This window comes from Cygnus olor, chromosome 24, assembly GCF_009769625.2.
Source record: "Cygnus olor isolate bCygOlo1 chromosome 24, bCygOlo1.pri.v2, whole genome shotgun sequence".
NCBI lineage: Eukaryota > Metazoa > Chordata > Aves > Anseriformes > Anatidae > Cygnus > Cygnus olor.
In genome coordinates, this window is record NC_049192.1 from 6,788,838 (window position 1) to 6,811,792 (window position 22,955).

Sequence of the window (22,955 nt, forward strand, 5' to 3'; positions counted from 1 at the left end):
AGGAGTTTCTGAGGAATGTGGGGTTTTCCCCTGGAAGAGGAGGAGGAGCAGTGGGTGAGATGTCAGCCTGGCTCTGCTTGCGGGCACCTTTTCGTTCTTCTGACTCCCCCCCCTTTAATCCCACTCGCTCTCTCTGTGCTGCCTTCTCAGTGACCTTAAGCTGTTCAGGAAAGGAGTAGCAATAATAATACTGAAATGTTGGACTGGGGGTCTGAGAACATGCATCTGTAGAAAGAGCACTTTGAATTGCTTTGCTAGGGTTGCTGCAAACCCAAATCCCATTCCAGCTGTAGGTTATGCCTTCAAAGAAGAAAATCCCCCTGTGTTCCACGTGTCGTTTTATCCTCACCGCAAAGTCACAATCCTTCTTGCTGGCGTTGCCAGCAATCACAAACCATTAGTAGCAAGGAGGTTGTACCTGGGGAATTAACAGAAAGATATGGTTCTCCCTTTCGAGGTATGTCCGCGTTTACCCCTGTCCCTGAACTGAGAGTCACTGAGACTTTGTGGGTTATAAATACTTATATCCTCAGTTCATAGGAATGTTTTTATTCATGTGAGCATCAAGATAGTGAGTTATTGGGCAAAAAGCTGCAGGTTAGTGTGTAAGCAAAGCTCCTTGTAGGTGTCATTAGTTATTCTTCAGACTGGATTTATTCCTGTTTAGGAAAGCAATCACAGTTCAGTGAAATAAATGGAGTGATGCTGTTTACAACTTGTGTGTATTTGCATCACTTTTACAAAGCAACCTGTGTGTCGATTACTTATACTGGTGCAAATATTTTATGTAATAATATCCACACTAGAGGGTCTTCTATGGTTCTTAGGGTTCAGATGGACCAGTTTATGTAGACTAATCATAAGTGAATCCTGTGTATAAGACTTATACTTATGTCCAGAATTATTTGAGATTATCTTCATGAAGTTAAAAGCAGGTTGAAGTAAGTTATGCTTTAATGGAAATAAGTGTGTGCCGAGTTAGCTAAATTGGTGTTTGTTTCAGGGTATACTTACCTTATTTGCAGCATGTGAAATGTTTTATGATCTTTTTCAGTGCCGTTTTTTGTGCTGCTTGTGTTGAAGGAGATGAGTTTTATGTTTTGGTCTTAAAAAGAATGTCCTTTCAGATAGGAGTTTATGGAGGAACCCTCTTACTTCAGCTCATTTAATCCTAAATCTGATCCTCTCTTGGTCTTTTTGTGGTGTCTTCGTGTTTTGGCATGTTCAGTCTTGCCTCCTCAGAATCCAGAGGTGTCGTAACCATCTGCTTTGAGTTTTCTGTTAAGCATGTTGTAAATGTTTTTCACGTGGCTCTTCAGTCTGTCTTTACAGGTCATGAGAAGTAACAGTAATGCCTGGTTTTATTACTTGATGCTTTCAGCACGAAGTTTGGGGCACGTTAGGATGTGTTTGTTGCTTGAACTCATCTTGAACTCATACCATGTGCCCATGATGGGCAGCCAAGTGTTTGGTTCACAGTATAAGAGCATAATCAAAGGAAGCAGACTATAGTATTGTTTAAAAGTAATGATATTAACTCCATTTTAAAAACCTGAGAAACTCGAAGTAGAAAACTTGGGTGTTGAGAAAGGTAAATAATATTTCAACCATTGTGACGAATTTGCTATAAGACCGGAGTGCTGTATAGCAGTTAACAACACGTTAGTCCCCTTTTGGCAAAAGATGTTATCACATAGAAATATCGGTCAAGAAAGAGGTAGCCATAGTACGGTATTAATAATTACATCACAAAGTTGCAGTCCTGTTATGAAGGTCCCTGCATGATGATAGGCCAAGTCAGCAGCCAAATAGCTTGTGAAAGGAGAGTTGCAGAGCTACCTGAAATAGCATCTTCCCATGCGGTCTACTGTAGCTATGTATCATTGCTAAAAACAGTCTCAGAAACTCTTCCTTTTAGTAGAAAATAAACTACTGTTTAATGAATGCAGAGTGGACCTCCCTAAAACATTAGCTTGGGAACAGACTCAGGGGCTGCTGTGTTCTTCTTACAGATCCCAGAAGAGCGTGTAGAGGGTAGACAGGTAATGAACTCTTTCCAGGAAAAGACAACTGAAAGCCATTGATTTGGATGTTGCACTAGTGGAGAAAAATGTTGGTCACACAAATTCCTTGGGCATGCATTGGCAGCAGGTGGTAGAGGAGCTTTCACATTACCACCTCCCAGAATAGTCCTCATTTCAGATCCAGTGATGGGGACTGGGAATATGTCTACCCCTGTCTCTGCAACAGGCTGTCCATTTTCAAATGTATGTGTAAGGCTGTGGTCAGACATGCCGTTCTGGCTGCTCTTGAGTGAAAAGGTTGCTGTGACTCAGCTCTGCGTCATGGCTCCCAGCCTACTGCAGATGGTAGTCCCCTCACAGGACCATACGACGTGGCTCAGTCAAAAATGCACAAATGAATGTATTGGACAGCAAGGAGATGAGTTGATGTGCAGTTTTGCTGTCATACTTGAGAAGCAGTGATAAACAGATGATTTTGAGATGGTTCACTTTCAATGTACTGTGTAAGGTATTGAAACAAGAGCAGGCTAATTATGCCTGTTAGCTAGTACCGGATGAGCAAGGGGGAAACTGGATTTCTGTTTACTGTCAGTTATAAAGCTGTAGAGAGCTTAGTGCATTAGGGCTGTGCTATATATAAGTATATCCCGTCTGTCTGTCCCTATTACAAAATGTTCTTTGATAAGATCATGGAACGAGCTTCTCTCTCCTCTTAAAAGCTGGTTTTGAAACTCTCGGTTGTCCTCAGAAAATTGTTTAATATGCCATGGCATCTGTATCTGTCTTCGCTTTGCTCTGTTAAGTCATTCCAATATCATTTTGAAGGTGTTGTGAAGATCTATGGGAAATGCCATTTCACCAGTTGTAGAGTGGAGTTAGTGCACTTCAGAAAGATGAAACTGTTATTAATGCAGCACATAGGATCTTGAGTCTCTCACCACATTTGTTTCAGACAGCGTTATCTTCAACTAGGAGACTGTCACAACAGAACTAAAAACAATTCAAATCAAAACCTCTTGTGAACTCAGGCCAGCCAGTTTGACAGTCATGAGACTTAAAGACTTTGCTTATCCCTGGAGCAGTTGGAGCAGTGACAATGAGCGTTCCGGCACCCTCGTGCTGCCCTAGCTGTGTCCCACGGATGGGGCTGGAAGAAGCGTTCACCTGCTGCTGGTGAGTGTGCTGAGACTTCTGCCCATAACTCTGGAGTTTTGCACCAGGCTTACCACCAAGAGGGCCACTTAATGATGGTGGTTTCTAGTAAGTGTCTTGCTTAGTTGACGGACACCTTGAAAACAGGAAACTCATTTCACGTAGCCCGCATTAAGAGCTCTAAAATGTCAAGGTTTTGGTCACTTCTGATCTGGATTGAGTTGAAATCTTTGGGTGAGAGAGATCTTTTTTGTACATTAATAGACCCTTTAATTAGCAGGCTCTGCAGTGAGTCCTATCTTCATCTTAAAGATAAAATCATACGTAAGCTCTGCTATTGGAATAAGATTTATTTTTGAGTCTTTTGGATTCAGCAGAAGAGTAGAATATTCCTCACAAGGACAAACTTTGAAGACTTTCCTTAAAACAAATAATAATAAAAAATTCCTAGCCTTTCTTTTGCTTGTTGTCTTTGAGATAAACACTCTGAAAGCCAGTTGTAAGTTTGGTTACAACATTGATGGGTGGTTTGCTTGTCAAATTAAAAATGGGCAGGAGTGGACTGTTCTGGAATACATTTCAATTTTAGAACTTTTCACTTTCAAGAGCAGCCTTATTCAGTGCCCAAATGGATACCTTTCCTCTGCACGAACACCTCATTATGTGTGTTGAAATAGGCATCGTCTCTGCTTTTTCAATTTTGTATTTTCTGTGGTTATTTTCCTTTTTAAACCTCCACAAAATACATCTATGGTTCCTGGCTAATTTTGCTGAAACATAACACTAGCCAAATATTTTTGTGAAAGTCTTATTAGTCACGTAAGAAAGAATGTAATGGAATATTCTTAGAAAGTGTTTTGACTATGCTTGGTGTGTAAGATATTTATCCAGACGTGTAAACAAAGCAAGAGGTGTCTTGCCAACATCCCATCCTAAACCTCAGTTATTTTGAAATCTTGAGCAAGATGTTTTTCAGCTCTTGGAAACAGGGTATGAAGTCCTCGGCTGACATAAATTGACCGAGTACTAATGATTGGCTTTACCCAGCTGAAATCATGGCCCCCCACTCTTGCATCCCAAAAATAACTCAGGGATGAGCTTTCCTGAAGAGCTGCAATTGTGCTAAATAAAACTCTTCTGTTTGTTTTGGTGTAGGATTGCTTTAGTGTTACTTGCAGTTTACTAATGCAGCCACTCTCTAAAACGTAGGCTTATGTAGATCTGTTTTGCTTTCTGTTGTTGTCTGTGGCTTAATGTGTATTAAACAACTTGCTTGATTCAGTGAACCCAGTTACTTCCACAGACAGCACAGCTACCCTTTGTTTCGCTTGTACCTCTGCTTGCAAGGAGTGTCCTGGCTCTGCAGCTCCATGGTGCGGCAGTAGCTTCAGTGGGTTTATCTGAACTGGTTTCCAGCTGCCTGTCCTGCTGACTGTTGTGGTGAGATACGGCAGTGCCTGCTGGGGTTGCCAGATAATTACCCCAACAGGGATCCCATACCAGCCTGCCTCTTACCAAAGTTAGGTAGAGGATCTCCTGTGCTGGGTTACAATGCTTTGAGTTTTGCCTCATTTCTCAGTGCCGCCCTTGTAGCCTGGTCCTGCTCTTCTCCGCTGGATGCAAGCTGTCCCTGGACCTCTAGTCACAGACCGCGGGCCCTGGTCTGGAGCACCAGGAGAGCACCGGGTGCTTGTGCCGTGGGTAGTGGAGCTGGCTTGCTGGGCCTGCTCCCATTCCCATCTCCATTGTCCAGCCTGATGTCAGGCCTGGAAACAGGCAGGGCTGTGGGTAGATCAGAGCTTATTCAGATATATCAGTAACCACCCAGTTCCTCCAGCTTCAGTACAGACTAACTACTTTTTCAAGGCAGGACGCTTTGAAATTTAATTGCATTTCATTACTCAGTATTTAGTTGGTTTTTTTGTTGTTGTTGTTTGTTGTTTTTATGCTGTGTTCTCTGTCTTTCTGAAATCTCCTTAGTTAATAGCAACTGTAATTGCATTCAACTTTCAAAAATCTGCTATCTTATTAGTTTTCTCAAGCTGCTGCCATCTAATTGGTTAAAAACAAATGGCAGTTGGAGCTGTGGCAGATGAGCTAGGGATGAGTTAGCAGTTAGTTGTTGGGATCTTTTCCAGAGTAGGAAGGTGGAGTTTTAAGCTGCTCACAGCATTTCCAAAATAAGAGTCATAGCAAGTAGGTGCTTTGTGTTATGGGTGATATAGTGAGTAACTTTCTGTGGGAAACTAAAAGCTCAGGAGTGAGGAGAGGAATTTTTCTTTATTCTGAGTATTCTCTCTAGCAGTAAAGCAATCCACTTACATCAAAACTGTTATGTATTTCAAAATATACTGACTGACACACAGGCCAAAAGCAGATAGGGTAATTTAAGCTTTGTGGTGCTGCAGGCTGGATGTTGGGCTGCAATATAGGGTCCTAACACCAAAACTGCAGGTGGTGGCAGCAACTCCAGGTTATGTGCTTCAGGTGCTGCCTGCAGTTCCTGACTCTGCTACAGGCACTGTGCTGGAGGAGACCAGAGGGGGTGATGGTTCAGCCCCTCAGGTATGAGCTGAAGTGTTAGTTTGTACCCTGCTGTGTATCCTCCTTGCTGAGTTTGGGGGTGAACGCTCTAGTACAAGTTGCATTGCTCTCAAGCACTGTGTGCTCTGCGTGGAGTTTCCATAGTGCTGAATTATGACCACCCATCTCACCTTGTGTGGTACAGTGTGCCTTAGTGTCTCGAGGCTGCTGCTCTTTCTTTTCATGTCCCCCAACCTCCTTAATAGAGTACAGGTACTCTATTGCACTTGTATCTAGATAGACTAGATAATTTGATTATAAAGAATTAAATGCTTGCCCCCGAACTAAAAATAATACTGAGTGCATGCAATACATTGTGTATGTATGTACTGTGTAAACATGAGTTACATGGCAAATTAGTGATAACTTACTTTTATTGTGGTGGGTGGTTTTTTGTGTGTAAAATAGCTCTTAAGACGTTTTTCATTAATCAGGTGCCATGTAATGTTCAGACTTGAAAGCTTGTCAGTACGTACACATTGCCTTATCACTGGCATGAGTCAGGATAGAAACAGTTTTGTACTTCATGTTCTATTTCCATCAAAGGTGATATATTATTGATGATGTATACTACAGCTAATTCTGTTCTGTGTAATTGCATTTGGAGCAATTTCTGGGCAATCCAGATAAGTCAGTAACACGTTCTGTTGCTCTTAATGTTAAGATCTAAACTGGTAGAGGGTAACATTTCTAGACCACGTAAATGTCTAATGCTTCTGCAATGCTGTGCATAGACACCAGAGCTGTGAAGGCAGAAGGCACTTGTTTATGGGCACTCATTAGCAGTACATCTACTCAGGCATTGACATATTGAAATGACTTGTTCCCAGTTATTGCAAACTTTATCAGGCCCAGATCTAAGGTCTTCTAAACTGCGGAGTCTTTGTGCACATGGTTACGTACGTATTCAGAAGTTCAGGTAGATGATTCCTTTCTGTCTGTCTAAGAGATGTGTGGCAGATGATTGGCAAGAGAATGTTTAACCATACAGCATCAGGAGTTTAATGAAACTGTACCTTTTCTACCAAATGATTCTTGCAAAAAACAGGCAGAACTGGGAATCTGGAGAGAGAGATTCAAGGTGGGGAGGAGAGTGGGTCCTGAAAGTAGGAGGCATAAAATAAAGCTATTTGTGACCATTTGGATTTTTATATTCAAAGTTTTCATGGATCAGCTGAGGAGGACTTTTAAACTGAAATATTTACGTGAATCAGACATCTGGGCTTTGGGGGAGTGACCGTAGCAGTGCAAACTGTTTAAACTCTGAAGCTTTGCGGTGACTTGGTGCTTCCCTCTATTAAAGAAGGATTTCAGGATATTGGTGCTGGTAGCACTGAGAACATATGAGCCGCCAGTAAGTAAGGAGCTGTGTTGTTTGGGTATTGTCAGAGGGTTTGCTCCAGAATTACAGTAGGAAATGTGGGATGTTGTCTGTTCAGCAGTTCTGACTGTTGCAGGTATGTCGGACTTGGGGTTATAGACTTCAGAAATGCTGTTGTCTTTATGCTTTTTTATATAGCTTATAATTCAGAAGATTTGACTTCTGTGGTGTAGATGTAGGAATTCATGTGAATTTGGGACAAAGTTAGATTTAGCTGCTGAAGAAGAAAAATTGAGAAAGAAAATAGCATTTTAAAATCTTAATGGATAAGGGAGGTCTTGCTTATATACTTTGTTGAAACATGTTTTCTTTTCTTTTTTTGAAACCTTTCTAAGTAGCCCTGCCGAAAATTGTGGAACAGAGAATACAGGGTAAAACTGTTGGCTGCTGTTGTTGCTCCTGTTGAAGATTTTTGTCATGTATTTGTAGCTTTATCTAACACAAGCGAAAACAAAATGTAACTCTGGCGTCATTTGGCCTAAAAACTTATTTAGCACAGTATTATATATGTTAAAAAGGAAACATTTATTTATTATCCTGCTTACGACCTGTTGCAAACATCTTTCACCAGGTTTTTCCCCCTACCCTGGTCAGATCTTCTGCCTAGAAAGGAAGTCTCTGTTGGCATGTCCAGCTTTATTTAAATTGCTGACAGAATTCAGTTGGACAGCACTAGCAAAGCTGTCATTACCATAGTGTTAAGATGTTCTTTATGAGGATCAGCTATCATTTTTCGTATAACTATTTTTAACTGAATAGTGAAAATGGCTTTTATAGGTCACCTGGCCATGCTCTCTAATGCTTGTACCCTTGCACCTCTTGCGGAGGGAAATAGCCCTAGCAAAACATTAACCGGTTGCCTTGTTCAGAAACTGTTTCCTTCTGAGACACCCAGCGGTAGGACACTATTAGATGCTCTTCGTCATTCCAGTTAAGTCTGCTATAGTATAACTTTCCTATTTTGGAAAAGTCTGTAATAGGGTACTACTGCAAGTTAATAAATCTTAGTGAGGTTTCTGCATATATGAGTCCTGCTGCTGATAGTTTGGCAAAAGATACGATGCTGTATGTGTTGGGCACTGGTGTGGCTCAGTGCCATCAGCAATGATGTGAGCTTTCAGCAAGTAAACCAGTCACTTTCAGTTATGGAAGAATATGGCAAACCATGGATCTTATATCAAGGTGTGGACGTGCAGTGTTAAGCCATTAAAACCGTACTGCAGACTGTAGCTTTGAATTGCAATTGTAGAAACAGTAGATTTTTGTGAAGACTCAAGTAAACGGGTAAGACTGTAAACTTTGCTAACAGTGAAGCACTATGCACAGAATAGGAGAAAACAGTCGAGCATTTCATCAGTCTTCTTGCTGTCTCTTGCCAGAATTTGCAGGCTGGCCTGCGTTGCATCAGTCCTGCTGGACGTTATTTTCCATCTATAATTCAAAACCAGATGGAAAATGAGTCCACTATATATTGATAGAGCTATTTCATAACAAGGGAAAAGCCTTTTGTAATGTGTCTGTGCTAGTTCAACCTATAAATCACTCATTTATTGTCTGGTTATGTTTGTACCTGTAGCAGAAAATGAAGTGAAGATCATTAGTAGGAATGAGAAAAGCACGTTAAAGGCTCCAGGTTGTTTTTCTTTCTGATTCAATTTGGTCGAATGCACTTTTATGTTGTTTTCCTATAGTACAGGCATATCTACAGGTGCAAGTGAGTGGGCAACATCAGACCTGCCAAATCTCACATTGCCTTGAGCATTCGTGTATGAGTCAGCCTCACAGGGCAGCAATGGGGGCTCAAGACGATTGTGGCAGCAGAGTCGGTGTCTTTCCAGCTCTGTAATCCAGCGTGCCAGATGCAGCTTGCTGACAGACCTTGGCTCTGACCAGTGAAAGGTGTCAGAGGCTACAGGAGCGCTGGCATTGTGCTGTGGTGGAGAGTCCATGTGGCAGGGTGTGTTCCTCAGGTCTGTGCACTAAGGTACCCTTGCCCAGGGCAGCCAGGTGACCCTGGCTTCCTTGCTTATGTGACACCTTCCCGTGGCACTTTCTGAAAGAGAAGAACTGATCTCATAAACAAGTCTTATACTCAGAAGAGAGGTAGGAAGTGAGGAACCAGGTTTATGCTTGACAACTGAAAAAAAGCTTTTTGGGGAAGAAAAAAAAAAAAAACAGTCACTGAGAGACCTTCAGAATCTGCAGATGTTTAAAGACTATAGAATTTGGCCAAAAGCAGGGAGGACAGATTAAAAGCAGGAGCCAAAAGGGTTGTATGTCAGGGCATAAAAGATAATTAATTTTTGTAATTCATTGGAATTGGTTACAAACCCTTATGTTAGTTGTCCAGAGTTGAAGTGGGGTGTTAGAGAAAATCTTGTCAATTTGGAACCATGCGATGTCTAGAACAAATGGGAAAAAAAACAGAGTTACAATGCACGGCATGTGAGAGAAGATAAACATAGAAATAATAGGACTTTTTTCGTGAAAGAAAAAACACTGGATGCTAATTTGAAATGCTTTATTTAAATTGGAAATTGGCAAGCTAAAACAATACTAAACTGGAAAATCTGTTCCTGTGTGTGCACATGATATAGATGGTTCAATAGCAGTAGCTTCAGGCCTGTTGCAAAGTTTATTTTTGCCAAATTTTTAAGAAGTAACTGATTTTTTTTCACTGTTTATTGTTCCACTAATTGTTAATCGTCATTGCTTTAGAAGAAATGCTTTTCTTGTCATGTAAATTGTGCAATACTGATAATGTGGGTTCATCAACCCCTTTTTTATTTTTGAGTAAGTAAAGAGTTAGTAGGATTGTGTTTATTTTCAATGAACTTGTAAAAGGAAAAGCAGCTTCTTGCAATTTAAACTCTAGATAAGTGTTATACAAATTACATTAAGGATGTTTTAATAGTCAGTTTTCATAGTTACTTTGTCTATTCCAATTTGTTAAAGGTGCTGTGATTCCCTCTTACTGGGAATATAGAAGGGAACAAAGCAGAGCATGAGAATCATAGAATATCCAAGTTGGAAGGTACCCACAAGGATCATTGAGTCCAACTCCTGGGTCCCCAAAGGACCACGCAAAAAATCAGACCATGTGTCTGAGAGCATTGTCCAAATACTTTTTGAACTCTGGCAGGCTCTGTGCCATGAGCACTGCCCTGGGGAGCCTGTTCCAGTGCCCGACCACCCTCTCGGTGAAGAACCTTTTCCTGCTATCCATCCTGAACCACCCCTGTCGCAGCTTCAAGTCGTTCTCTCAGGTCCTGTTGCTGTCCCCAGAGAGCAGAGGTCAGCGCCTGCCCCTCCACTCCTCCTTGTAGACCGTGATGAGGCCTTCCCTCAATCTCCTCCAGGCTGAATATACCAGGTGACTTCAGCTGCTCCTCATACGTCTTCACCATCTTTGTCGCCCTTCTTTGGACACTCTTACAGCTTTATGTCTTTCTTATACTGTGGTGTCCAAAACTGCACACAGTAGTCAAGGTGAGGCCACACCAGTGCAGAGCAGCACAGTCCCTTCCCTCGCCCGGCCGGCAGTGCTGTGCCTGGTGCACCCCAGGGTACGGCTGGCCCTCCTGGCCGCCAAGGCTCTCTGCTGGCTCCTGTGCAAGAAGGGGAGCTCAGTGAAGGCTAGAGCAGGCACAGGCTAGCAGTTTGTCTTTTTTCCTTCCTTTCCATATTTTCTCCATTTTATTTTTTAAAACTCTTAAGAGATTCCCAAGTTAAAGGTGTGGAAATGAACAGGAGCTAGAGCCAAATTTCTTAGGGTTTGACTCTGATCATGCATGAATGATCATGCAATTTCAAGCCCACTGTTTTCAGGGATATACGAGGGATAACCCTCATATTTACAGAATGAGACCCCAGATGTGATCTTAATCTTTAAGAGAGCAGAAACTTACTTTTAGCCTTTCTTAATGACTGGATTATTCTCTCCTGCATGGTCCTCTGGAATGGTTTCTTGCAACTGGGGAATTTTTACTGCCACTGAACTGAGCTGACGAGCAGTACACCTTTCTCTTCCTCATTCTCTCAGGGGAAGTATGCATGTGGTGATCAAAGGCAAACATAACTGTTTTTATGAAAATTAGAAACTTGGACTGCTGCCTCCTTACCAATATGAGTTTTTTTCATAACAAGTGTGATTTTTGGAATTTGGCTAAGTAAAAAAATAAAAATGCATGGGGGACACGAGCAGATCCATCTGAGTGAAGGCAAACGCGAGTTGCGAGTACTACATGAGAGAGGCCGGGTTTACCAACTCAGCTGTGGTACAGGACTGACACAGCATCTGGCCTCCAGATGAGAGCTCTCCCCATTGTGTACAGCACGATGAGGCCTTGGCCCATGGGTCTGTCCTAACGTGAGTATCCCTGTGCTCTGCTACGTCATGGTTGAGACCTACCCGATGCTGACTCGCCAATCCTTATGTACAGGAAATGCTTCTCATTATTTATCCTAATTATGCCAGTGAGGTTTCCTTTTCTTTTTCTCCAGAAGAGGAATTCAGTCATTGCTAACTTGTTTTTCTGCTTTTATGTTTTAAGAAACGTTTTGCATGTTGCAAGGATATGTTTTAAGAAATTGAAGCAAGGCTAAATTTTTCTGAAAAGTGTGCCATTATATTAGAAATACATCTTGTTCTAAACTAGTAGACTGTAGAATTAGGTCAGGCACACCCTGAATATGTGTGTTTCCTGCTTGCTCATATTTCTGATAATTGTATGTGGGAATGTTTTTGTAGATTTAAAGGAGTGTTGTCACCTTAAAAATGAGTTGTTTGGAGTTTTATTTCAGTCATAGTGGTTACGCCGTGGTTTAGTAAGAGTGGAAGATTGCTAACCATCTGATTCACTTGTTCAGTATGGTGGTCATTCTTTGCCATTTTCAAACCACGTGATGAATTAAGGTTACTTGCTTCTACTATTTCTACTGTCTTCTGACTTCTTGTCATGCTAGACGATAGTGAAGCAGTGCTTAAACTGTAAGAAGTTACAGTAATGGTTTTGCTCTTGAACAGAATTTGGCAGCTCAGCTTTTCATGATTTTTTTAATTTGAAGTTTCTGTGAAGTTCCCAAACTGTTTTATAATTGCTCTTTAAAAAAAAAAATAATAAAAACAAATAAAAAACAGGGGTAAGGATAAGGAACGACTCATACAATAAGAGGTTACAATCCAGCAAGTATGTACTGCTGGTTTTATCTTTTGCTTAATGAAATGGTCTGCAACTAAATCGTTGGTTTTTTTTCTTTTCTGGAAATGTTCCTGTATTTGCATTCTTCCTTTGCTCACATCACCTGCATGCCGTTTATGTTGGTCTGAACAAGTTAGTTTAGAGTATTTCACTCCTAATAGCTGGGTGAGAACTACACCTTGGGAAGTACCTTTGGATGTCTGTTTGATTCATTATGGTGGGGAAGGATAATCTTTTGAAGATTTTCCCAGCCTTTTTACATTTTGGTATGCTTCCTTCTTTCTTAAGGATTAAGTAGAACAAGGATCAGTCTCTTTATCTCTGCAAAAGGCTTATAGCATGAGTTGTGTTTGCCACAGATGCTATATCAAATAAAACTTTGTTTCTAATGCCTTTGAAAGAAAAATAAATATCTCTGCCATATTTTTCTCTTGACAAAATTGTTAGCTTTAAACAAGCCCTAATAAAGATGACTTCACCTTGACACTCAGCATGTGGTTTGGAGAACAGAGGTGCTTCTTGGGTTGCACAGCTCATTCTTAACATGGTCTTGTTCTGGAGGGAGGAGAGACCTATGTGCTCCAAGCTAAGCAAAACCGGCACTGGGAGTCAGATGTGAATTTTGATTTTTCATTGTGATGCTGATTTGCTTTCCTAAAAATAAAAATCACAGCCTATTTAGATCTGATCTTCAGTGCTGAACGTGATGCTAGGCTTTTGATGTTTGTGAGTTCCCAGCTCCTAAATCCAGCTGTCTGTGAGTCCTCAGCTCCTCTGCAAAGTGGGCCCTACCTGGCCACTCAAGATCTGAGCATACAATTGAGTTATTGAGAAATGAGCTAAGGAAGTAAGGGTATTTGTTTACTGCTTATCATCAGTTCTGTGGTACCAGCCTATTCACACTTAACATGTGGTAGAAACGTGCGTGGAAACAGACCTCAAAAGAAGATGGCACCCTGAGTATCTGTCCTGCTAACTGGGAGTTAATTGCCTGGGCACAGCCAGGAAGCAAGGATAGTGTCTTAAAAGTTAGAGTAACGCCTGGTTAGCGGGCCTGATGCTCCGGTTGCTCCTGCAGATTGTCTCTTCTTTGTCCTTGTTTTCTCTCATAAAAGACTTCCCTGCAGTGCTTCCCAGGGCTGGTAGGAGGAATAAGCAGATAATATATGTAAAAAGCTTTGAAGATGAATAGTGCTAATAATTATGTATAGGTATTCATTCTCACCCTGGGTAGTTCACCTTGATCGTAGGCATGAAAGGAAACCAGGATATTGTAAGCTGGTCAGGTTTGAGTATGGCCTTTTGAAGTCTATGTACTAGTTTCCCTTCTGGGTTATGAGCATGACTGCAATGTATTTGTCATGCTAAACAACTAGTTTGGGTATTTATTATATCAGCCAGATCCAAGGCATTAAGGAATGCTTCCTTGTTTGCCATAATTCTTCTGACATGTAACATAGGATTTGGACATGCTGAAAGGGGACAGAAGACAGGAGAACAGCATTAGCCGGGCCCAAGTGTGATTATCACCATGGCTGAATATTCATCTCTCTGTAGATTAATGATGAAAATCAGGCTTGATGCTGATGAGAACCACCACAATTGTGAAGAGCATTTGTTTCTGAATCTTCTCTTAGCTTGTGCATCTTTCACTGGTGCTAAAAATAGTGTAGTGGAAAAGAGTGAGGAGAAGGGTGTTAACCAGCGGAGGCTTTTTTTTTTTTCCTAAAATCCTGTTAGGCAGATTAAGCAAAAAAGGGGGAAAACTAAAGTAACGTAGTGTCTACATGTCTACATATCTAATAATACTTGTGTTCAGGTGCCTTAAGCGGAGCTTGTTGGCCGAGCTGCATTGACAAAGTTGTCTTGACAGAAAGAGGCATAAGTACATTTTATGCTTATCGAGTTTGCTTCATAGAGTTCTCACTTCGCAGAGCAAAGTCTGTTCCCAAGCGAGCATGGTGGCATCTCAGTTGTACCAGGGAGCTTGTTTCTGTATGGAAAAGGTGGGAGAAGGGGGACCCAGGATGCTGTTTGCGTTCCTCCGTGTGAGTAGCCAATCTCAAGCGCTGATCACGTGAAGGGCTTTCCCAAGAAGATCCCTTGTCTGTGCTACAAAGACTTTGCATTTCCCCCATCTCAAAACACCTTTGCTTAAGTAAATCAAACTGCAGCTTTTAGAAATGTTTAAGCTTGCAGTACCAGATTTTAAAACATTTTGGTCAAAAAATAGAGCATAATTATGATGTATGCCATTCAGTGAATGTTTCAAACCACAAAACCCACAACATCAGTTGTATAAATAGGTTCATATCTGCAGTCTGGAAAGCTCTGCTTCCTCGCAGTAATTACAATAGGCTGTATAAAATAGAGGAACGGTTTATTTTTTCTGTTGCTTTTGAAATTGTCAATTCTGAAATTGATTTAAAGTCTTTTTTTTTCCTGAGGTTTTGTACAGTTACTTGTTTGTTTTAAATTGGGGGTAGAGGGCCATTTCAAACTTTTTTCTGCATATTCTCTGTTTATTCATTTACGCAGATTGTTCCTTGGACAGTAGGTTTATCCTGTAGTTGTATGAGCGGGACAGTTTGTGCGACGTGCATGCAATTGTTATGGTGGTGTGTTCTGCTTAGATAGTGGGGACTTTATCCTTGTGTGTCCCTTCCATCTCAGGATATTCCATGATTCTGTGACTCCACAAACCCATGGCCCACAAGAGGACTGCTGGCCTTTCTTACTACCTCTTTGCCGCTCTGACACATGAGAGAAGAGGGCAAAAGATTGCAGGGGCTTATTCTCAGCAGGGTTGTGGTGCCCTTTGCTCAGGCAACAGGAGATGGGTTTGTGCATGCGTGAATGCAGGCAAGGCAGCCTTGAGGTTTCTGATGAGACTGCTGAGGGGGCTCCCTGGGGTGCACACAACCACAGCTCGGAAAGTAGTGGGAGAGGTTTTTTTCGGGATGTGATGACAGCCCCGGTCAGTGCTTGGTAATTGGTGAGAGTGGGATAGCGGTGTCATGCAAGCTGTTAAGTTTGCTGGAGCTAACATGAGCCTTGTAGGCTTCTCTTGTTGCTGTTCTTACCAGCCAGGGCCTTTTTAAAAAAAAAAAAAAAAAAGCTTTTCATGTGGTTTTGCTGTTGCCTGAAGTCTTCCTTCTGATGAATATCACATGATGTGTAAGCAACAGATTTTCTAAAAATATACAGATAATAATGCTGACGACTTAGTATTTGCTTTAGGCAACAAGAGGAAGGAATGCTATCCCTTTTAAAATTCCTAATTAAGAATGAAATGCTTTCACAGACTGCAACTAACAGTGGGCTTGAAACTGACCACTGAACTGCTCATACAGTCTTTATCGCCGGTATGTTTTGACCATAAAGCTTGCCAACTCTTATTTATCATTTTGTTTTATTAGACCTGTTTTTTGTCTGGTTTATGTTGAGCCATGTCAGTGCTCTGCCATGCTTTTTAGCTGGCACCTGTGAGCACAGGAGTCTTCAAGCAGCCAAGAAAAAAACAACACGGGAGTTGGGGGAGTGTTACTGGGTAAATTCATTATGAAGAAAATCGGTGTTTTGTGTTTGAGAGAGTGAAAAGAAAACACTCGGAGCCAAGGAAGGAGAGCTATTTCTTGTCCAAGTCAATAGCAGGGGAAAAAAACGTGCAAGGGAGAGAATGAGGGAAAGAGACAGCAGAAGCAATCTGTTAGGAGATACAAAGTAATGGAGTGAAGTGAGAACAGAGCGGAAGAGAGTCTTAAAAACAGGAACAAGAAAGACAAATTTAACTGAAGGGACCAAAACAGTAAAAAGGAAGACGTCTAAGAGCATATTCTGGAGTGATATTTAAGATTCGAATAGCAATGGTTAAAGCGCTGTGTGTATCAGGCAAAGTCAAGGTGCGATATGTATAAGGCTGCTGCAGTTATGGCTGTTCTACTTGATGTTTTATTGTAGGTCTGTATTGGGTTCAGTAGTGGGGGTGAGCCCTATGTGACAGGAGGGGGACAAATCAAGAAAGAGGAAGACGAGATGTCTGGCAGTAGGGAACCTTCTAGCCAAACCTGAATGCCTGAGCTTTTATCTGGGCAACTGTTATAGTCCAGGCTACAGCAAAGTTACAGAGCTTTCTTTTGCTAGTCCTGGGAATTGAGAGATTCATAAATATTTTAAAGAGCTGTAGTTCGCTGGAGTTCAGGCAATGGCCAGTAAGTTACTTGCAGAAACGTGTGTGATCTGAAGACATCAGCGGTTTTAGACTTAAAAGAAAATAAAAATAAAAATATCAAAGGACTATAGGTGAAATAGACCCTTGGTTACTTTAAACCCACCCACCCCCCTTTTTTCCCTCTCTAGGTTAGTGTAGAGGCATGAATAGCATCACAAGCCTCTCCAAAGCTCAGTTAAGGCAGTAGAAGTGCCTTTTGACCCTGAGGACTTTGCTCCCAGTACCAGATACAGGGATTTGAGCTTTGCTGCTTGAGAGCTCCTTCCAAAACTAACAACCTGGTGTTTTCTCTCCTAGCTCTTCTCTTAGGAAACGCAGTCAACACCTAACATCACGGAGGCCCAGCATGAACGTTAACTGTGCTGGTGGGACAGACTGGTCAAGAAATCTGGAGTCCAGCTGCTCTGTGGAAGACGTAACTGCAGCAGACCACGAGTCAGGAAAAAGTAATGTGGTGCTAGGAGGTTATAGCCCATCTGCAGGTCCTAGGACTGAGGGTGAGGATAATGTCTTTACCTTATGCTAATCTTCAAGGGAGGTGTGGTGGGTTTTTTTGTTGTTTTTGTTTTTTTGTGGGGTGTTCAATTTTCAGCTATGTGTTAGTTGTCAGTATTAGGCATACTGTGTTCATGTATTCCTGGCCTTCTTTAATTCCTGTGCTCCTGCTCTTTAGCAATGAAATCCATCTCGATTTTATAAGTAGCATTAAGCATGGGGCAATTCTTTATCCACAATGCAACTCCTGACTCAGTTTGAAAATACAGCCTAGCCTTATGTCATATAACATCATTCTGACAGTTAGTATATTGACATCCTTTGTTATTGTATAATTCGGTTTTCTCATTGCAGTAAGAAGCGTTACTATTAAATGAAGTTCTTCAGTAAAGTATATTTTACTTCTACAGTATTTGTCTCTATCAGGTTTAGATTCTGAATGCCGACATACTGCTTGTCCAGTGAGTCCCCAGATCAGCAACATGTTGTCTGCTTCTGAAGATACACACAACTGTCATTTTCAAGATGGAAGTAAAAGACAGACTGAATATTTTAATATCCAGGAACGCCATGGATGCAGCGCTTTGTCTTCAAGCATCAACTCACAGACGGTGACTCCAGAGAAAGTGACACTTGTGGTAGATGGCACTCGATTTGCAGTGAACCCACAGATTTTCACTGCTCACCCTGATACTATGCTGGGAAGGTAGATGATTTCCACCATTTTCAAGATACCTCAAGAGGGTCAAATGTTTGCTGAAGTGTAATAAACCTGTAATGTTTGTGTTATGATCTCATCTGTATGCACAAGTGAAGCAAGTTTGACCTCATTCAGAACCTGCCTGTTAGTAAGGCCTTGAAGACGTGACCAGATGTAGAGAGAGCGAGTGCCTTGGTAGTTCTCTATATAATGTTTGTGTCTTCAGTCCTCTTCCTTCAAATTGGGCACTTCTAGCTAGACACGGTTTGCTTTTGCCTTCTCCCCAAGTGTTTGCCTTGCTCATAAGTAGTACACCTGTTGACAACTGATAACTTAATCCCTTCCGTAATGGGGAAAAAGATCATGCTTCATCTCCTTCTCCTGCTGTTATCTTTTAGTACTCTCCCACGGAAGAAGTCATTCGGCTCCCTGTAAGACGCATTAGAGATTGGACTCTGTTAATGTAAAAAGAAGCATTTATTTTCTGTATTGCCAGCACCTTCACCCCTATCTCTTGACAGAGAGTCTGGTTCTGTTGGGCTGATGACTCTTGCAGGTTGTAATGTAAAGCAAGCGATCAAAAGGCATGTGACCGTTATCTTGCATATCTCCAGTGAAAGGGCTTTATCCACAGGGAGTTTTCTGACCCAGGGTTGAATGGTCTGTTTCTTTGAGCTGTGACTTGTTCCATGCAATACAGTAGCTATAGCGACAGAGTCCAGCTGTAGCAGGATTTAGCTGAGACAGCTCTTTTGTTTATTTACTATGTAAGAGATTTGAGTATTGGTTTCAAGTTACTGTGTATAGGTGTCACTCCTGGTTTTGTTTAAACTCATTGCACCTATTGGTCTTTAGAAAGAATGAATTTAAATTTACTTGTGCACTTATGTAAACTTATGTATATCTATTCAGAATGTTCGGACCAGGAAGAGAATATAATTTCACCAGGCCAAATGAAAAAGGAGAATATGAAATTGCAGAAGGAATTAGCTCAGCTGTGTTCCGGACTGTGCTGGTAAGATGATGTTTACAGAATAGAGGGGAGGGGGAAAAAAAAAAAAGGCATGATTGATTTGTCACATGTGCAAAGCTGAGCTATCTCCCAGGCAGCTGCATACCCCCAGGGCATATTCTTTTATTACTGTTTTGCATTGTGATTATGAAAAAGAAAAAGTAGTCAGTTTTGGTGTGAGTCAACATCACAGATATTTGCTCATGTTGCCTTTTACTTTTCCCGTGTCATGCCGTTGTAGTTCCCGGGCTCTGTTCTGCCTTTGTAGTACTTATAAGTGCATATTGCATATGAGATGTTATGAAACTCTACGTCACGGGAAGAGTTTTAACTGGAGCTCACAGTTTTCACAGATCCTCTAGCGTCTGACAGAGATGTAGGTATGTTCTCAGACAGGCAGGGCTGTTTCTACTGTTTACAGAGCTATTTACAGTCCCTGAAACTCAACAAACAAAAAGTGTTCATCAACAAAACAAAAAGCTAATTAAAAATGATCAGTTCACACTATGTTTAATTTCCTCACCCAAAACTGTCCTTTTATTTGCAGGATTATTACAAAACCGGAATCATTAACTGTCCTGATGGAATTTCTATCCCAGACCTTAGAGACACATGTGATTATCTCTGCATAAACTTTGACTTCAACACAATCAAATGTCAAGATTTAAGTAAGTATAAAGATAAAATCAGCTCTTATGAGATTATCTGCATGGTGTTGAGCACTATCATACTGATTCAGTGTGGTTCTTACATGCTTTAGTCTAAACATGAGGGTGTGGACTCCGCTAGTATGTGTTGCATTTAAACAGCTTCCTTTTTTTTTTTGTTGTTTCATCAACCAAAAGTGAACTGATTTAATCCTACAGAACACAGACATTTTGCTCAGAAAAGCAAACTGAAATTGTAAAAATTCTTCCCAGCCTCTGTTATGAGAGGAGAGTAGAAGAGCTTGCTGTTACAGCCAAGTAAAATGAAGGCTAAAAGCAGGTTTATAATCCCCATCTAAAACATATCTTTCTGCTTAAATTATTCTCAATTTTCTGATGAATGGGCAGAGTAGGTGTGAAAAACACTGAGGTAGGAAAGCAGTAGAGAGTTTCTAGTTGTGAAGGAATCTGATTGGGAGAAGCTTTTTGGAGGGTATGCTGGGGGGAAAAAAAAAAAGTACTTCTAATGTAGGCAAATTGGTAAAAGGCCCTATGCTGGAATGGGACATAGCACAGGCCTTGGAATTTCCTACTGTTCTGATGAATAATCACAGCCAAGGCAGAAAATGTGCTTTCAAGGTCAGAGATGGTTGCTGGAAATTCAAGTTAAGTATAAAAACTAACTTGTCTCTTATTTCACTTTATTGATTGGACCTTGGTGTTTTTTTATGGTAATGTAGTGGTTCTACAGTATAATTTGCATCCCATTCAAAATGCAGTCTCATATTTGATTTTTTTCCAGTTCTGGAGACTATTGATGCATCTGAACATATGTTGAGGAGTTTCTGTAATGAAGAATGAGGGCTGTGCTCTTGAATGTATTAGGAAACTGTAGGTCTGGAACATACTTTTGTACTGTATGCATATGTATACATGCATGTGTGAAAAAAAAAAAAAAAAGCTCATCATGTGATGTATGTCTTATTAGGTGCTCTGTTACATGAGCTCTCCAATGATGGTGCTCACAAGCAGTTTGACAGCTACCTGGAGGAGCTAATTCTGCCTATAATGGTGGATAGTGCCAGGAAAGGGGAACGTGAATGCCATATCGTCGTGCTGACAGATGAAGACACTGTGGACTGGGATGAAGATCATCCACCTCCAATGGGCGAGGAGTACTCACAAAGTAAGGACTCTACATTGGAGCTGCTGGCTGCTTGTTCAGTTCACACACAGACATATGGCCACTAGGACCCATTGTCTAAACAGTAGTCTTTCTCCAGGAGGAGAGGCTGGCATATGATGTCCTGTTTTGTATGTTCCTTCTGAATTGGCTGCTGCTAGAGTCAGGATACCAATCTGTCTAGCTACAGCTTTGGTTTGAGTGCCTGCAGTTGTAACAGACAGCACTCACTGCATCTTTTGCATTTGTTTACTGCCTCCCCTCCAGCCTTTTGCTGGCTCCCTGGTGACTGAATACTCTTTTCTTTATACACCCATCACCACCTGTCTATCCAGAATGTAATGTGTATCGCTACACTGCCACCAAGGAATCATAGCTAAACCTAGTGATGAGAAGCAGTTACTGGAAACCAGACCTGCTTTTTTGTCACCCCCACAGCTGAGTGTGTAACAGGGTGAAGGTCCTTCCTTGAAGGTTCTAATTACCCTTTTTATTTCTCAAGTCCTTTACAGTTCCAAACTGTACAGATTCTTCAAGTACATTGAGAACCGTGATGTTGCAAAAGCTGTGTTAAAGGAACGGGGCCTCAAAAATATACGCATTGGAATTGAAGGTAAAGTATTTCCTCAGCAAGGGAAACTGTAAAACTGGTGACTGCAGTGTGTAAAGCCTATTTTCCTCCAGGTTTGTGTCAGGGGAGGGCTCCCATGGGGGTTCTCTGCTGTACTGCAGACTGTAATGCGTGGAGGGGTACCAAAAGCTCTCTTTTACTAAGCATTTATTTTTGTAAAATTACTAAAAACTGAGCGTCTTCCTTCACCTCTATCATGTTACACAGAAATTGGCCAGGAGGCTTAAAAGCTAAGGGAAAATATCCTGTACCAGTAAGCCTTGTCTCTTTAGGAAGATAATAAAACTAAAACCTTGCATCCAGCATTCCTGCTGATCCCTTAGAGAGCTTTGAGAATGTTGTGCTACATCCTGGGAGACTGTTGTACTTTCATGCTGTCACCCAGCACTACAAAGGACAGGCAGGTTCTTCTAGGGATCCTTGGCAGAATGAGTACTGGCTACAGGGTTGCAGTTACAGTTAAGAGATTTAGTATTAGATAAAATGTTAGCAAGCAGTGTAGCTTATTATTAGTGTAGCGCAGAATTTCTAAAATTCGTAGTTACAGACATTTCAGTTACCTGGACCAGATCAGGTCAAAATATTATTAACCAGTGTGCGAAACAGTAATCAAAACCTAGACCTAGATTTTACCTAAAAGAACATAAATTACTCAGTCTTCAGATGAAGGAGATGAAGCTGGAGGTGTCCCTGGTCACAGGGGGATCATAGATTGTGCTATCCAGTAGCAGTTTAGGTCTAAGTCCCACGTGCTTGATGCTTCATGATTTTATAGGCCCTATCTCATGAGCTTTTATGCCTTGGTTCCATGACAGGTGTCACCACGTTCTGGCAACCCAGCACCTGGGCTTTGATTACGCTAATGGCTTAATTACCCTGTTAATGGGTGTCCCCATACCCTGGCAGCAGAAAGGGAAAGAGAAAGCAGGGAGGATGATGCATGATCAGCCTGCTTACATGTTACGAATGTTTGTCTTACCATTGGTTATGCTAACTGTATTACCAGGGGTCAGAAGCAGGGGATACGGGTCACATATGCCCACAAAATGGCTAATGCTGTGCAGCCATTGATTTTATGATTAATCACAGTGCTACATCATCTTTTCAGGGGAAAAGAAAGCAGTCTTGTAAGTCACTAGTGGTAAATGTGGAATGTGAGCATTTGTCTACTCAGTTCACCCATGCCCCTGTCATCGCTCCTACGTGGCTGTTCTTATATGATCCTTTAGTGCAACTGACTGGCTGTCTGTGTTTTCAGGATATCCCACCTGTAAAGAGAAGGTGAAAAGGAGGCCTGGCGGTCGGTCGGAAGTGATATACAACTATGTTCAACGGCCGTTCATTCAGATGTCCTGGGAAAAAGAAGAGGGCAAAAGCCGTCATGTTGATTTCCAATGTGTTCGGAGCAAATCTCTAACAAACTTAGTCACTGTGGGTGATGACGTTTCAGAGGACCATGAGGTTATAATGCATCACCCCCCACAGGTAGATGAACTCGATAGGCTAAATGCACCATTCTCCCAAATGGCTGTTAATGATCTACCAGATTAGTCATGGCTCAGGGTGCATAGCGCTGCTTGATGTGGGAATATCTCAGCATAGTTTCATCCCAGGAGATGGAACACAGACTTCTTGCAAGGTGCTTTATTCTTGTTCATCCTCTTACTGTGTTGTCGTATTTCATTTAAAGCATGTTAATAAACATCCACACTCCC

At 41.5% G+C, this 22,955-nt stretch overlaps 1 protein-coding gene across 8 annotated transcripts; it reads left to right on the forward strand.

The window, feature by feature from the left end:
- The first annotated feature begins 35 nt into the window (after nt 1-35).
- KCTD20 (potassium channel tetramerization domain containing 20) lies at nt 36-22,955 on the forward strand. 8 transcript variants are annotated; one of them, XM_040536204.1, is made up of 8 exons: nt 36-54; nt 16,870-17,069; nt 17,494-17,773; nt 18,680-18,782; nt 19,327-19,447; nt 20,415-20,612; nt 21,112-21,222; nt 22,499-22,955. In XM_040536204.1, the coding sequence occupies exons 2-8, from the start codon at nt 16,919-16,921 to the stop codon at nt 22,789-22,791; spliced, it is 1,257 nt and encodes a 418-aa protein (XP_040392138.1). In that variant the 5' UTR covers nt 36-54; nt 16,870-16,918; the 3' UTR covers nt 22,792-22,955. The 8 variants fall into 8 exon arrangements, with proteins under 8 accessions (XP_040392138.1, XP_040392135.1, XP_040392141.1 ...); XM_040536201.1 differs by lacking the exon at nt 36-54 and adding an exon at nt 1,828-3,197; XM_040536207.1 differs by lacking the exon at nt 36-54 and adding an exon at nt 3,178-3,197 and having other exon boundaries at nt 17,478-17,773.